General features: G+C 33.5%; 1 protein-coding gene across 1 annotated transcript in view; it reads left to right on the forward strand.

Moving 5' to 3' along the window:
- Positions 1-15,523, forward strand: part of LOC100716022 (broad substrate specificity ATP-binding cassette transporter ABCG2-like) — a 42,252-nt gene extending 26,729 nt beyond the window's left edge. Inside the window, 6 exon segments of the mRNA XM_063247250.1 lie at positions 819-867; positions 869-1,061; positions 4,689-4,846; positions 11,785-11,874; positions 12,947-13,032; positions 15,319-15,523. Of these exon segments, the coding sequence (XP_063103320.1) occupies positions 819-867; positions 869-1,061; positions 4,689-4,694 (248 nt within the window). The 3' untranslated portion in view covers positions 4,695-4,846; positions 11,785-11,874; positions 12,947-13,032; positions 15,319-15,523.
- The last annotated feature ends 371 nt before the right edge of the window (positions 15,524-15,894 follow it).

Below are 15,894 nucleotides of genomic sequence, written 5' to 3' on the forward strand. Positions count from 1 at the left end.
CTTGCTATAAATTTAATTTTCAGTCATGTACAGGCTGGAGTCCAACTAAGAGTGCCTTTGCCTCAGTCTCCCTAGTTACCAACATAAGAAGTGTAGACAACAAAACTTATGTTACAGTAGTAGTGTGATAGAAGTGAAGAGATGCACTATTTTCCATGAATGCTGCTGCTGGTTTTCAATTTATAAATCAACATTGATAAACTACTATCACTTTAAGAGAAATTTTCTTTAAAATAAATATGTTGATTCCTTGTTTTATGAAAAAGTATCAAAATCATTTAGCTTCTTAAGGTAAGTTTAGGTGAGGTTTAGGATTAGGGTTAGGGTAACTCTAAATGTAATGCTTTGTCTCTTTTCTTTTCTTTTCTTTCCTTTTTTCTTCTCTTTTGTTCCTTCCTTCCTTTTCATACAGGTTCTTTCTAATTTTCTCAGGCTACTCTCAAGCTTGAAATTCTGTCTCAGCCTCAAAGAGTGCTTAAGCCTACATTATTTTTAAAAGAAGAAACTTGACCTTTTAGAATTTGCAGACAGTAAAATACGGGGAATTGAGTCTTATATTAACAATTATACATCTGTGCAATAATGCATCTTTTTAAAGAATTAGTGTTTAATCAGGAAAAGATCAGCCAATTTACTGTATACATAAGGTTATGGCATTACAAAATGAGTCTTTGTAGTGTGTAACCATGGAAAATCTATTCATTTTTTATTCTGATGCTGTATAATTGAGGTGTGATACAAGAAAAAAATCACAATGAAATTGTTTAATGATTTATCTTTAATATTGTTTATTTTCTTTGTTCACTTTTACTCCAAAGGTGCGAAGATTGAAAAGTTTTCCTTGAGTGATAAGCCAGTCATAGAAAACTGCTGAGTTCTATGCCAGCTCCTGGTTCTACAGAAGTACGAAAGCTGAACTAGGTCGCCTCTCAGATGGTCAGAAGAAGAGCTCAGCCTTCAAGGAGTTCACCTTTGACACCTCTTTTTGGCACCAACTCAGATGGATTAGCTGGCGCTCACTTAAAAACTTTCTGGGTGATTTCCAGACCTCTATATCTCAGGTAACCTGTAGGATACATTTCATTGTGCTGTAATAGAAATATATGGGAAAAGTTTGGTTGTGATCTATTGTTTTTCACGAATGTTTATCTCCCACCCACCTTTCAGTGTATTTGTCACACTTACTCCATCTAGGATATAGCAATAATCAATAGAACACAAAAAATCTAACTTGGAAGCTTTTTTAAGAATAGAACAGAATACTTAATATAAACAATAATAGATAATCTAAGTAAAATTTGAATTTTGCTTCAAAATATGTAAACTGAAGGAAATACCACTTAATTTGCATTTTGCTAACAGCTGTCCACTTTCATTCATTGGTTCATTAGGGAAAACCACTACAAAGTCATGTCACAACTTGAAACTCTAATATAATAAAGAGCACATTTAAAATAAAAATCTCTGCTTTTATAAATTTATTATCCTATGACAGCATAAAATGATAATTGAATAAAAATAAACAAAGAATATGTACTAATAAAAGGAATTGTGCTGTGATTGGAGCAGTGAAGGGTATAAAAGGGTGGATGGTCAGGGAAGGAGATGAGAGGAGGTTATTTTGTGATCAAAAGCATGCAGTGGAGAACTCAGTGCCTCTAAGTTGAGATGAGGGTAGTGAGGAAAGAGCCTGCATGCCATATGCTGTTCCTTATTGGTGGTTTTCTGTGTTTAGAGATACACATATTTGAAAATCAGTAGATAATTTGAAGAGTTTTCAGTTTGTAAACAGATAGGAACCAAGCTTAACAATGTCTTCACCAAGGTGATATAGTATGCTTTTCTTTTTGCTGGTTCTGTGGATTTTGGTAATTATTATTGTTTATCATTTTTCCTGTTATCTTTAATCTTATTAGCACATAGATACTAGTGCTTTGGTTTATTTTTAATTTTTTTTCATAATTTTGAAGGCAGTAAAATACAACACAACAAAATGGAACAAAGCCAATTTAAACAGTGTAGTGAAAATGGTACAGAACTTCGCAGCAAGTTACCAGGATAACAGTAATAGGTACACAGTATATCTCATTATCTTCACAATAGTTGTTTTTTCAGTCAGATATAGCAAAATAAAATGAAATACAGAGGATGATAGAAGTTATCAAAACAATATTGAATAGAGTAACACCATTAATTAGAATAAAGGGTCACCTAGTAAATATATTAGACTTTGCATATCCTATATAATCTTTTCCTCAGGTTGTGAATACTGCTAGTTTATTGTGAATATAGACATAACTAATATGTAAGCAAATGAACAAGGCTTTGTGTTGATAAAATTTTATACATGGGTACCAGATTTTCAATTTCATAAGTATTTGATATTGAAAGAAATATTCTTGATCTCATCACCATACTAATAAATTCAGCTGAACCTATTCTTATCTCACAGCTTAGCACTAATAGATGATTTGCCTCCTGGTCCGTGGGCCATTGGTCACTGACCCTTGGGATAGATGCTTCCTCCTTTAGGTTTATTTTTTCTCTGTGTTTGTACATGCAGGTTTTGAAATATTAATGAAATCCTGTGGATAAATCTTTCATCTATTTTCTTACATCTGTTTTTGTTTTCTCTGACTCATTTTATATTTCAGTGTTTCAGCATTGCTCATTTATTAATGGTTTTATTTGGAAATCTTGCCATGAATGGTATTTTTTAAAAGAAAGTTTTGTTGATTTAATATGCCATGGATTTTTCTGGTCAGATCACAATGGCAGACATAACAGTTGACCACATGGAGAGTCATTTCCCTTAGCATATTAAACATTTGACTCCGGATTCATTCTATTAGGGATTGGCCATATGTATTCCTCAGGACACACCATGAGAAATATTGGCTAAATATCTGTGAACAGTGACATATATGGAGAGTTAATTTTTTTTTATCAAAAGAGGACTGAGATCAGATGCCCAGTGCTCATGGCAGTGTCATTTCTTCTATTGTGAAATATTCAGTTTGCCTGAAAGCTTCTTTTGTGACAAAATGAATAAAACATTTACACTTTAAAATAGCAGTGCTTTCTCATGAAATTATTGTTTGAAAATATATCTGTAAACTGGCTGAAATAGTTTAAGAACCTTGAAATCTATATGAAGCATTCTTATTAACGATAGCAATATTGTTGCTATATCATTATCTAGATATTGTATCTCCCAAAGTCCCATGCATTTAGAAGTGAAGTTTTTAGAAAGTGATTGATGAAGAGTTTAGGAAGAGATTATAAGGTATAATTCATTGGATGCTAGGAGATCTGGACTGTTAGCATTTGGTTAATGACCCATTACCTGCAAGAATGTATCTCTTTCCTTGATGCCTCTGTTCTCTCTCTGCTTTCTGTCTGCCATAACATGACCATATTTATTCCATTTAGGCCCTTTCTGTCTAGAACCAGCTAACTCTGGACTAAAGCCTCTAAAAACCATGAATGATTTTTTGTGTTAGCTATTGTGTTTAAGCTATGGGTGTTAGGTAATGTGATACAGGATGAATTAACTAGGACCTGGGATAAGGTATCATGTTTGAATGTAAAAAACAAAAAAAACAAAAACAAAAAAACAAAAAAACAAAAAAAAAACACTAGACAGGAAGTCTCTAGTTTCATGAATATCAAAGAATATTTTATCAGCAGAACTACAGGATATTGCACACATGCTCATAGTGCAAGTTGATAAAGTCACCAGTATTTATCTTGGAAAACTACTCTGTCGAAAAAAAAAAGAGTATATGCAGGTTTTAATGAAAAATACGTTAGGGTAATGAAATAACCCTCATATTACTGTTTGATTAGCAAGGGGATTTTTTAAAGTTACCTCAAGAGTGTAACATTTAAATTATATCTTTCATAGACTGGTATTTACAAGCTCATATTTACAGATCATTTTGGTTTCACTATTTCATCTGTTTTCAAATTTTAAGTCCTTTATTATACCATGTCTTGATAGTACTATTCTTTTGAGATTTTTACAATTATGACATCTTCAAGATATAAGGTAGGATATTTTCATTTTTAGATGGTCATTGCTTTTATTTTTCTATGCAACAGATGAGTTACTATAGGTACAGTTCCTGCATCACATTATGTTTTAAAGTAGTGCTGAAACCTTTGCTAATTTCTAGTCCTTCAGAGACTTTTTCTCCTAAAAGCAAAGAAGATATTTGTGTAGTTCCCCTGGGAGCTATCCACACAGACAGAGTAGGTGAAGGACAAGCAGTGGCAGTTCTGGTGGCCATGTGGACCACAGGCCTCACCAACTGAGACTGATGAAACAGTGATGGAGATTACTAAAGGCAACTCATTAGTGATCTGGAAAAGCTAGCTGATGTATTTGGTTACAGTGACAATCCCCTTTTACATGCAATCAGGGACCTCCTAAAAATTGGATAACTGGCACTCTGTTTACCCATAGCTCTTTATTGTGGAAAATGTTACTGTGGTGTTTAAAAACTTTATTCAGTTTTTGGTGAGCTCGAGTACCCGGTTAGCTAGTTACTTGTTTCATTCTTGATATCAGTTTCTCAAAACTTCCCAATGATATTTTCTCAGTAACCTATAACAAACATGTGACAATGTATGCAAATGGCTATTTCCTTTTTTTTTTTTTTTTTTTTTTTTTTTTTTTTGCTAAGGACTGAAACCAGCCATGGAGGCTTTCTTCATTACGATACTTACCCTTTGGATGATGGCTTGTTCAACTGATTCTGTGGCTCTGGCCATGACTGTAGGTCAGAGTATGCTGCTGCCCATAGTAAAACTTCTCATGGACAGTTACTTACGGTATACGATGGTGAGTAGGAACTGTGCACATCTGAGGGGGAATATTTTTCTAATCTTCCTTCTTACACAATCACAGTCAGGTAAAATTTGCTCTGAGAATTCTGTGCATGGGATTTTGATGCTTTCAAGAAATCATAAGCTGAAATTATTTATAAGGGAATTTAACAGCTTTCTTCAAAACTCATATACAACCTTTTTTCACCTCTGTTCTAATATACTTACTATAACTTGTTTAACATGTATATATTGATGATTAGCTTTCTTTCTTTCTAATAGCATATAACACAATTTTTATTATAAACATAGCAGCAACTATTTTCAAGAGCAATATTAAACCATATAAGCAACAAAAAGCAGACTAATAAAATGAGTAAGGAGAAACTAGTGACATTTAAATGATCTAAAATGTCTTTTTTCAATGGAAGAAGACCATGGTTCACAGACACGTAGTATTGAAAATAAAGCTCCTATAGCAATTTTGAGACTTATACCTCAAAATCTAAATCATTAAAACAGCAATGATGGATTTCCAAATTGAAAACATTTCATATAATTTTAAATAACTGGGAATATACTGAATTCTGACTTTCAAAATTGATGTTTTTAGGGGCAAAATTACACTGAAATTTATGTCTTAAGTGTTATTTCTTTTATGGAGAAAAAAAATCTCTTCTTTTTTTGAGACAGGGTCTTGCTGTGTGGTTCAGGCTGGCCTTGGACTCACTATGTAGCTCAGACTGGCTTCTAACTCTCCTGACTCTACATCCTGAATGCTGGGGTTACAGGGCTGTACCATCATGCCTGGGTGGATGATTAGCTTTTTAAAAAATTAAAACTAAAAAAAAATTATGATAGGCAGCTTCCTTCATAGAATATCGAGATTATCTTCTTGCCTGTTTCATTATAAATAGAGAAATTTTAGTTCTTAAGCATAGTAAAAATGATCTTTGTTGGATTTATTCCTCTCCAGAGTAAAAGTTAAGGTCTATGACAACTTAACATAGTGTCCATTGTATGAAATCCTTCTGAGTGTGTCTCGTATTTTTAAAAAAAGTTCTTTGAAATTTTCAGGAAAGTTCAAATTTTATTACTCAGTAGATCTCTCTGTAAGTACACTTTAGTCATAGGCCTTGGTAGATAAATCACAAACTCTTAGTCCCTAATATGAACTTAGACCCACAGTGCTACTTCCTGGGGGAGATCAGGCAATTCAGACAGTGGCAACAACAATCACACATGGATGATATTATGCACAGATATTACCAGCAATCTGCATCCCAGTATACTGACAGCAGCATATTACATCTTTCTGAATTACTAGAGATGGCAATATTCAGTGAAGAATCTGCATCCTGTACCTTGGCAATCACAAAACTGTTCAGATTCTGTCCAACAGTGTTACGAGTATCCAGAAAAGGATGAGTTGAAACTTTTCTGAGGACACATACTTGTAATCTGGGCACATTAGAAAGAGATAATCACTTACAACTCCCCAACAACATAGGTGAAGAGATATTTCAAAACTGAAGTCCAAACTTCAACACAGAGGCCAAACTAAAATGAGAAAATAAGACAACAAGATGCCTGCACAAACAAATACACTGCTCTGCAAAATCTAACCTCACATTTGAGGAAGCAGATGAAATTAAGGCAAAGAATTAAAAACCAGATAATTACACTCACCAATAGGATCAGTAAACAGATAAACAGCAGATGAATGAGTGAACTACTAAACTGACCTATGAGCTCAAATAAGATATGAAAAGCAACTGAATAATTATAGAAGTTAATGCAGAGTCTAAAATACTATTTCAGTAAGTAAGAGAAGCTTTGGTAAAGAATCAAGTAGAAATTCTGAAGGTGAAAACATTGATCAATTAATTTAATTAAATTTAAAAACTCCACTGAAAATTTATGCAGCAGAGAAAGTCAAACACTATAAGTTTCTGGTGCCAAAGATCTATAAGTGCTGGAATATATAGTAAGGATAGGAAAAGAAGAAGAGCAAACAACACCAACACAAATACAAAAGAATTTCAGTACAAATCTAAAAGAATGAATTTAAAGTCTGTTGGATTAGTAGAAGGGGTTGAAATAAATGATAATGTATTAAGAAAATTTAAAATAAAAAAATATGAAAGCATGACAGACACTACTGAAATCCAGGTTACATCAGAATGAAATTACAGCAGAAAATTTCCTAAAATTTGGAAGCAAGACAAGAAGGCATTTAGAACTACACATAAACAGACTCAGAAAAAAAAAAAAAAAACTCCCTGTAAAATACTGCAGTCAAAAGGCAGAGCAAAGCAACAATATCATAAGGTGTTAGGAGAAGTGCCAGGTCACTTGTAAGGTCAAATCTATGAGAAAAACAGCAGATTCCTCAAAAGGATCAGGACTAATTAGAATAATTTTTTTAAGAACTGAAAGAAACTATTTGTCAACCCAGATTTGTGTGTTCTACAAAGAATATTTCAAAATAAAAGGAAAAATAAAGACCTCTGTGTTAAAAATAAACTAGACAAATTCATGCCTGGCAAGCTGACATTGCTGGAAATGCTTAAAGGAATCCTCAGTACAAACAGACATGACAACAGCTGAGAGACCATGGGAAATAGAAAGATCAATAAAAGAAAAGATAAAAGAATAAACAATAGAAAGGAATCAAATACATGAAATGCAAGAAAATGACAGAGCATGCACACAGCTTTTACTAGCATTCCCTGTTCATAATTGTAACTCTTTAACTGAAAGACAATTGTAAAACGAGACACAAACAAGTACAGATCTTGTAGCAGAAACAAAAAGATAAGTTTGCAGTAGAATTTAATGAAATTAGACCTTTAAAAAAGCAGGAAGAATCTGCAAACCAAAGATTTGTTCCTTTGAAAGGTAAAGAAAATTGATAAACCTTTGGCATAAGTTACCAAAAGAATGAAAAGACCCCCCCGCCTTTTTTTTTTTTTTTTTTTTTTTTTTTTTTCTTTTTGGTACTGGTGATTTAACTCACAACCTGACACTATGTCAGGAGCTTGCGACACTTAGCTAAAACCGGAACATACACAAGATGGTTAAGATAATTGTACTCTTGATCTTATTAGTGCGGAGAAAGAAACTGTGATTGCTTATATTGTTTCATCTGTTTTACATGCCTGTATCTTGGAATCTAGCAACTGTTTCGAAGACAACAGTATGCAATAGAATGATTATTATCAATCTCCTATCAACTTGTTTCGAACTACTATATTGGTTCTGTTTGGTTTTTATTGTTTTGTTTTCTTTTAATCTCTTTAAAATAAAAAATGGGAAGGCCCAAAGTAAGAAAATTGAAAATAAAAATAAGAAATTACAACAGACAACAGAAATCCAGAGGAACATCAGAAGGTGCCATCAAAATTTATGTCCCAATTGCTTGGAGAATCTGGAGAAATGGTTAAATTCCTAAATATGAACGAAGTACCTAAGTTGTACCAATAATATATACAAAATCTAAGCATGTCAATAGCAAGTGATAAGCTTGAGGTAGTATTAAACAATCCCAATTAGGAAAAGCCTAGGACCAAATGAATTTGTAGCTGATTAGATATATCAGAACTTCAATAATGAACTAACACCAATGACCACCCAGTTTCAATAAAATGGAAAGCATATATTTCTTACCAAATACACTCTATGACAGCAGCAGTATCCTAATACCAAAACCAGATAATGATTCTGCAAAGATGGAAAAGCAACAAATTAACATGTTGCGTGGATATAAATGCAAGACTCCTCAATTAGGGCTTCATTAACAGAATTCAGCAGTATATTTGATAAATCATGCATCACGATCAAGTTGGTTTTATCTCAGGAATTAAAGAATGATTAAACATATGTAGATCAGGAAATATAATGCATCACATAAATAGATTAAAAAATAAGTCATATTATCATTTTAAATATATCCTAAAAAAGCATTTGACAAAAATTCAACACTCACTTCTGTACTCAAAGAACGCTTGTGCAAATGGGTATGAGTACCTTACCTGAAAATGACAAAATCCACATCTGTTACACCCACATCAAATATCATATTAAATGAGGAAAATACCTGAAATAATTTTCTTTAACATCTTAGAAGAGACAAAAGTATCTATTCCTATCACTCTCATTCAATATAAAGCTTGAAATTTTGGTCAGAACAACCAATAATTAGAAAGAAAAGGTATGTTTCAATAAGAAAATGAAGTTATGTTTTTTTAGCAGGCACTGTGATTCTTTACAACAAATATCTAAAAATACTCCACCAGATTTCTTTTATACCTGACATACAAGTTGAGCAAAGTGGTGGAATGCAAAGCCAATAAATAAAAATAAATTAGTGTTTCTGTACATCAATGATGAACCAACCCATTGAGAAGGAAATCAGAAAAATATTTCTTCACTAATGCTTCAAAATTTAAATACTTAGAAATAAGCATAACAAAAGGTGAAATTCTTACTTGAAGAAATTCTTACTGTGTGAAATTCTTACTGTGAAGAAAGAAATTGAAGTAGGAAATAGACAATGGAAAGATATTCCTTGTTCTTGATTGGAAGTGTGAAATTTTTTTAAATGGCCATAAAAGAGATCTATACATTCAGTGCAATCCCTGTTAAAATGCAGTATTAGTCAACAAACTGGACAAAACAATTGTGAACTTCATTAAAATGAAAAAAAGTATCAAAATAGCAAAAGCAGTCCTCAACCAAATCAGCAATGGTGGTGGCATCATTATACGTATCTCAACTGATCTAGAAGGAGAAAATTAAAATAAAATAATATTGCACAAACTATAAATGTTTGCTAATAGAAAAAAGATACAGAAACAAACACCTACAAAGGAAAGTGCAGAGATAAAGGAAAGTGCCTGCATTGTTTCTAGGAAGGTAAACTACTGAAAGCTCTGTGGAAATCGTATGCAGATTCCACAAAGTTCTACACCAGTGATGACAAACCTTCTATAGTCAAGTTCCAAATGACAACTCAAAATCCACTTATTACAGTGTGCCAACACTGCAATTAAACCTCAAAATTGAGATTTTAGTTTAGGAAAAAAAGCATGGACATTAACATCTTTTGCCTTAAGAGATAAATAAATAACATGTGTGCCATAATTTTGCCACCACAGGATATATACATCAGTTAAAATACCATTAACCCAGGTTACAAAAATTGGGTATATCCCAGGTAGAATCATGGACTATATTCTGTCATGATGTGTTCATAGCCACTTTGTATCATTGTAATTCACAATGGCTAAGCTGTGACATACCCATTAACAGTCAAACGGATTAGCAAAATGCAATGTATATGTATAATGGAATATTCCTAAGCCATAAAGAAGCACGGAATGAAGTCATTTGTAAGAAAATGGATGGAACTAGAAACTATCATGTTACATGACGGCCAGTCACAGAGAATTAAATATCAAAATTTCTCTTTTGCAATTAACCTAAAAATATATAAATTAATATGCAGTTAAAATAAAGGGGAAAAAAGGAAACCATGAAGAATAGTTTAGGAATGGAGTGGGAGCCAAGTTATAGGGACTGAAAATGAAGGAATTGAAATTAACACGTTAAAGCTTATACCAAATCTCCAAACTGAATTCCATCATCATGGAATATTAATATGCACTAATACAAGACAAGGCTAAACCAGTGAAACATTTGTAAGTTCACAGTACTCAGTCACCACCTTTCCGGGCTTGTGGAAGTCTTGTATGTTCACATATCTGCTTATCTTTTTTCAAAATTAGTGACCTAGTTTTTGTCTACCTACACTAAATTTTGCACTCACATAAGTGAGTTATGAGAATAATGGAACATTTTCTCTTACAGTATCAGAATTCTTTGCCTTTTAAAACACAGATTCTTTCTGATTTGGGAGTATATTTCATTAAATAATAAGTAGCGATTCTAAGTCAGTGGTGCTGAACATGTAGTATGCATCCCACGGTCTGTTTGTTGTCACTGAAAACTCTAAAAGGTTTGCCATCACTTCTGTAATTGCACTTTGCAAATCTTTTTTATTACACATTTGAATTTGGCAGCTATCAATGTAGATACCATTGAGAAAGTACTATGCTTTGTGATCCACTATACAAAATGTATCTCAATATACAAAAAGGTTTTCTTTGATTTATTTGATGCCTCTACAGATTGTTAAGAAACCAATATTATAGATAACTTTAAATTCAGTCATATAGCTCTATTTTCCCAGGGCTGCTCTACTGTAAACAAAACATTTGGTTAAGTGATGTAGACATGCATGCACACTCATCAGCAACACTGATGTTATTTGCATATCCTAGTCGCCCTTGTTCCAGTTAGGACAAGATTTGTGTGAACCTCACGGTACTACTAGTCCATCTTGTGAAGTTCAGGCATCATCATCATCATATTGCTTTTGTGTCAGTTTAAATTGACCTCATTATCTGCTATATTTCAACAACTTCTGGTGATCGGTGATCATCAGTTCTTCATTTTGGGCTATTGTACACATGATTCTGACCCTAAGTTATGCAAATACATTCCAAACTATTGTAGATAACATTATTTTTTTTAAAGAAATTAGAATGGGTTATGTGATGGTTGGTATTGTTCTGGTCTGTTTGGTCAAGATATTTAGGAGCAAAAAGGAGTGTTGTGTCTTTAGAATACTCAGTACGTTTGGCCTATCAGGTTCATCAGTACTCTGTTGAAAGTTTCTGTTAAATTTACTCAAAAATATGTAAAACAAAAGTTAAGTCTATAATGAATAAATACCTTTTTGTTTTCTTGTCACTATTTTCTAAACAATACTGCACAGGTAGTTTGTGTAGTATCAGTTACAAGGTAGTAGCATTCTTGAAAAAAATGTTTTCTAGAATTCCTCATAAAATCCTCGGACTGTTGTGATTCATGGTTTTTGCTTTTTTGTAGTTGCCCTGGTTTATGAAATTTCTCTTTAGAACCAGTGAGTCTCGGCTACTGTGGCTTCAGAACATTGGTATCCCATACTTGGGCCTGACGGTAATTGTATTTGTCTGTCTTTGTGGCTGCATTCTTAGGCTGAAAACACCCAAAATGAATCCTTGCCATCTGCTTTTTCTAGCCACTTCTCTAAGGACCAGTGACTATGAAATCCCTATTAGCTGTGGTTAGCACAAAGTCAAGGAGTGGCCTGGAGTTTTCTCCAGTCTCCCTATTCTCTGTGGGAGTTGAAGGATGGGGGTAAATCTCACAGTATAGGGAAGACTGATCAAATGGTGGAAATATATTGTTCTGTTGAAGTTCAATAAAGAAATATATGAGATGATAGGGAACTGGAATGCACAGTTTGCATCTCACCTAAGAACAAAAACAAAGACCATGTAATTTTTTCTCAGAGCCAGACTTGTTTTCACATGCTAATCAACCTCAAAGCAAATTGTGTCTTTTTAAATTTTAATATAATATAAGGGGACACCAATCAAGAATATGTAAAAATGCACTCTTCTTACTTCTAAGAAAAAAACAAAATATAATAATTAGAAATTACAAAGTTAACTCACGGGGTATCATAATCCTAAAGGAGTAAACAAGTGTTACTCACAGTAAAAGTCATAGGAAAAAAAAGACTGTTTCTTGCAAAGAAGAGACAAGCAAAAAAGCACAACACTTTCTCTTTAATAAACTCATGAGAATTTACAATATCAGTGGCTAGCTCCCATGATTGCAACTGGTTTTGATAAAAGCAAAGAGGAACAAAAGATGGTTGCCACAAATCAACACTATTCCCTGAGAATCACTCGTATCAGACCAAGTTTAGTGTTTGTGGGTTTATGATATGATGGAAAGAAGGACAGCACTACAGTCCAAGATACCAGTGGTCTCCTTCTTGGCCAATTGAAAATAGTTTCCCAACCCATAGGCCTCTTTGATGCCAAGAAAATAAGCCTAGTTGCTTTGCTGTGAAAAGGACTGTGACGTGAAACTTAATATGTTTTCAAGAAGAAGAAGAAGAAAAAAAGATAAAGTACAGGGATAAAATTGTGATAAATTCATTGGAAAACTTTTAAAATTTGAAAATGTTTACTTTGCTCATATTCCCATTGCATATTAGGCTTTGCAAGATAATGAACTTTTGGGGCAAAACTTCTGTCCTGGCCTCAGTGAAACTGGAAGCAATGGCTGTCCCAACTATGTAATGTAAGTCTGTATTTGATGTAAAATGGATTTGTTCCATCCTTTGAGGCCATGGGGTAAGGGCCTTGGGCTTACAGTTGATATAAATCCTTTCAGTGAACAAATCATTCTGCATCTAAATTATTCCATCTGTAAATGAGTTATTCTGTAATAATGCAGGTGAGCATGCTGCACAGCTGGTGTCCTTCTGTAGTTAATATACTTAAGGCAGAGAAATAATTGAATACTGCTAAATCTATTTTGATGTTTTGATGGTTGGTGTATACTTTTTTCTTTGAGGAGACCTGAGTTTCAAATGTGATGCTTTGATAGTGAATCAAAAACATGCAGTGTCTGATATCTGTGAGCACAATCCATGGAGCTAAAAGGGAAGCGGCAACTCAAAGGAACTAAGTGCTCCTAATCAGAGATCATGGCAATACTGTTCCTCAGGCATTAGAAGACATCATGAAATAAAAATCTGCAGAGTTGTATGTGTTGTAGTGTGTCAGTGGCCTGTTAAATACATCATCTAAAGAAAGAAATATATCTTAATACATCAAGAAGGGCATCTCATTTTTATAGTGGCAAAAATGAGAAGGCTATTTTAATAGAGTTAGAAGATCTAGTTTTGCAATTTTAATGATATTTTCCCTTTCCATGCTTGTTCTAAATAATTGACTCTCATGCATTAGCTTATATGAAGAGTAAATATTACTTTTTTTTCATGGAATCTTCTGATGCACGAGGCAAAGAACATTGTCAGTATTGAGGCTGGTCCACGTCCTTTTCCTTTACGCTGTGGCTTCCCCTTTAAATCCTATTGGTCCTCACAGCTTGGGCTCACAGGTAGCTGTATATGCTTTGCTCAACTATCAAGAACCTTAAATTTACTCAGATGAAGTCATGTTATATTTCATACAGTGTGTAAATTATTCTTAGAATCGACACACATTTCTGTTTTGAATTAGTGGCTGTAAAAGCCTGTATGAACAGTGGTTCTCTTCACTCAGCCCACCTATTTAGCTTTGATCCAGGTGTGGCAAACTTGTAAGAACAATTTAGAGTCAGCCTGCTGATGAGAAGGAAGTGAATAGAAAAAGAAGAAAAAGTAAAGGAGGACCTGTTATAGACCTTGTAATAGTTAATGCATTGTGGCAACTTGAGAAGTTTAAAAGTTTAACTAAATGAATCAGCAAGGGGCCAGAGTCCTCACTTTGTAAACCTTCTCATCCTGGACAAAAGAAGAATATGGAGATGATGTGGGTTCTATACCAGATGGAGGTAGTGGTAGTCTGCATACAATATAAAGGAGGGAAATAGGTTTGTTGTCCCCCTCTTTCTTCTCTTGCTATTTTTTCTGTCTTCTGTCGCCTTGAGCTGTTGCCCTTGTACCATGTCATTTTGCTATGCAGCCAGCTGATTATGCACTGAAATGTCCACAAACTGTGAGTTAAGTAAACCTTCCCTTCCTCAATTTTGAATATCATATATTCTGTCTCAATATTGAAAGAAAATTAACCATGACAGGCTTTAAAGGAGAAAAAGGCTGGGAGTGTTTTTACTACTGCCAAATTCAAAGACATACACAAGAATGGGAACAGACTAAATTTTAACTCCCATAGGTACTTTTAGTCGAGGGACTTTTATATCTGTAGCAGGACAAGTCCACTATTCTTTTCTGCAGTTATCTAAGATTTGAATCTGATACCTGGACGTATTGGTAATATCTTGGAGCTCAGGATTTTTGATGTTCATCAATCAAGAAAAAAGAACTGATAAAATGCTATCTGACCAAAGCCCTTATTCCCTGTGGTCATACTTTTAGGATTTATAGGCTGGGTTTTGGATGGCTTTCTTATGGTTAAGCAGGATGACAAGGATCTTTGAGTTTCTTAGCAAGGGCTGTGGGGTCACAGGATAACCCTCTGTATTGCTCATCATATAAATAGAAAATATTTGATAAATATATCCTTTGAAGAGAACAGCATTATACATTTTGAAACAAATGAATCAGAGAAGATTAGAAATAGAGCCTCACCCTGAAATTTAGAAAAGTTTCTTAATCCTAATCCAATTCTTCTTTAGAAGTGTATTATATCTCCTCTCTGCACTGTTATAGAGATTAGTTACCTAGATAGTATCTAACAAATGATAAACACTCATGAATTACTAGCACTATAAGTTGAATGATTTTTACTAACATTTTGTTAATATATTGGATTCTTTATCAAAGGAATAATAATGATGTCGAGTAAAACTTAACATGTATTAATAACAAAACTATGTCACTTTTGTCATTAATTTCAGATGTACTGGTGAAGAATTCCTGACAAGTCTGGGTGTTGATATCTCCCTTTGGGGCCTATGGAAGAATCATGTAGCTTTGGCTGTTATAATGATTGTCTTCTTCACAATTGCTTTCTTAAAATTGTTACTCTTTAAAAAACATTTTTAAATTCTCCTTAATGTATTGCGAATTACATTCATATTAAATGTGGCCATGGTGATCTTTTTAAGTGTCTTAAAGTTTCCTTTCCTTTCCCATCACTTGCCATCACATTGTTCAGCAACAATTAGTTTTCACCTAACTATTCACTAACATTAGAACAAACTGGATTATACTTGGAAGACCTCAAGCCAAACATTAAAGTGATTGTACAGTGCTTATTAAATCATGTTCTCAGACAACAATCATGGGGAAGTACTCTAATGTATTGAACTGAAATATGAAAATGTATTTCTAGAAAGCCTAGACAAACCATTAATAAATTTGGTGATATGTTCTACTTCTTCTTTTTTTTTTTTTACTAGGAATCGAGTGTTCTACTTCTTTTAAATGAATAGATAACCTAGACTATTTTTTATATTCTATGAATCTACAGC

Source organism: Cavia porcellus, unplaced genomic scaffold (genome assembly GCF_034190915.1).
Source record: "Cavia porcellus strain 051 isolate PalLab524CR breed Dunkin Hartley unplaced genomic scaffold, mCavPor4.1 scaffold_4, whole genome shotgun sequence".
Taxonomy (NCBI): domain Eukaryota; kingdom Metazoa; phylum Chordata; class Mammalia; order Rodentia; family Caviidae; genus Cavia; species Cavia porcellus.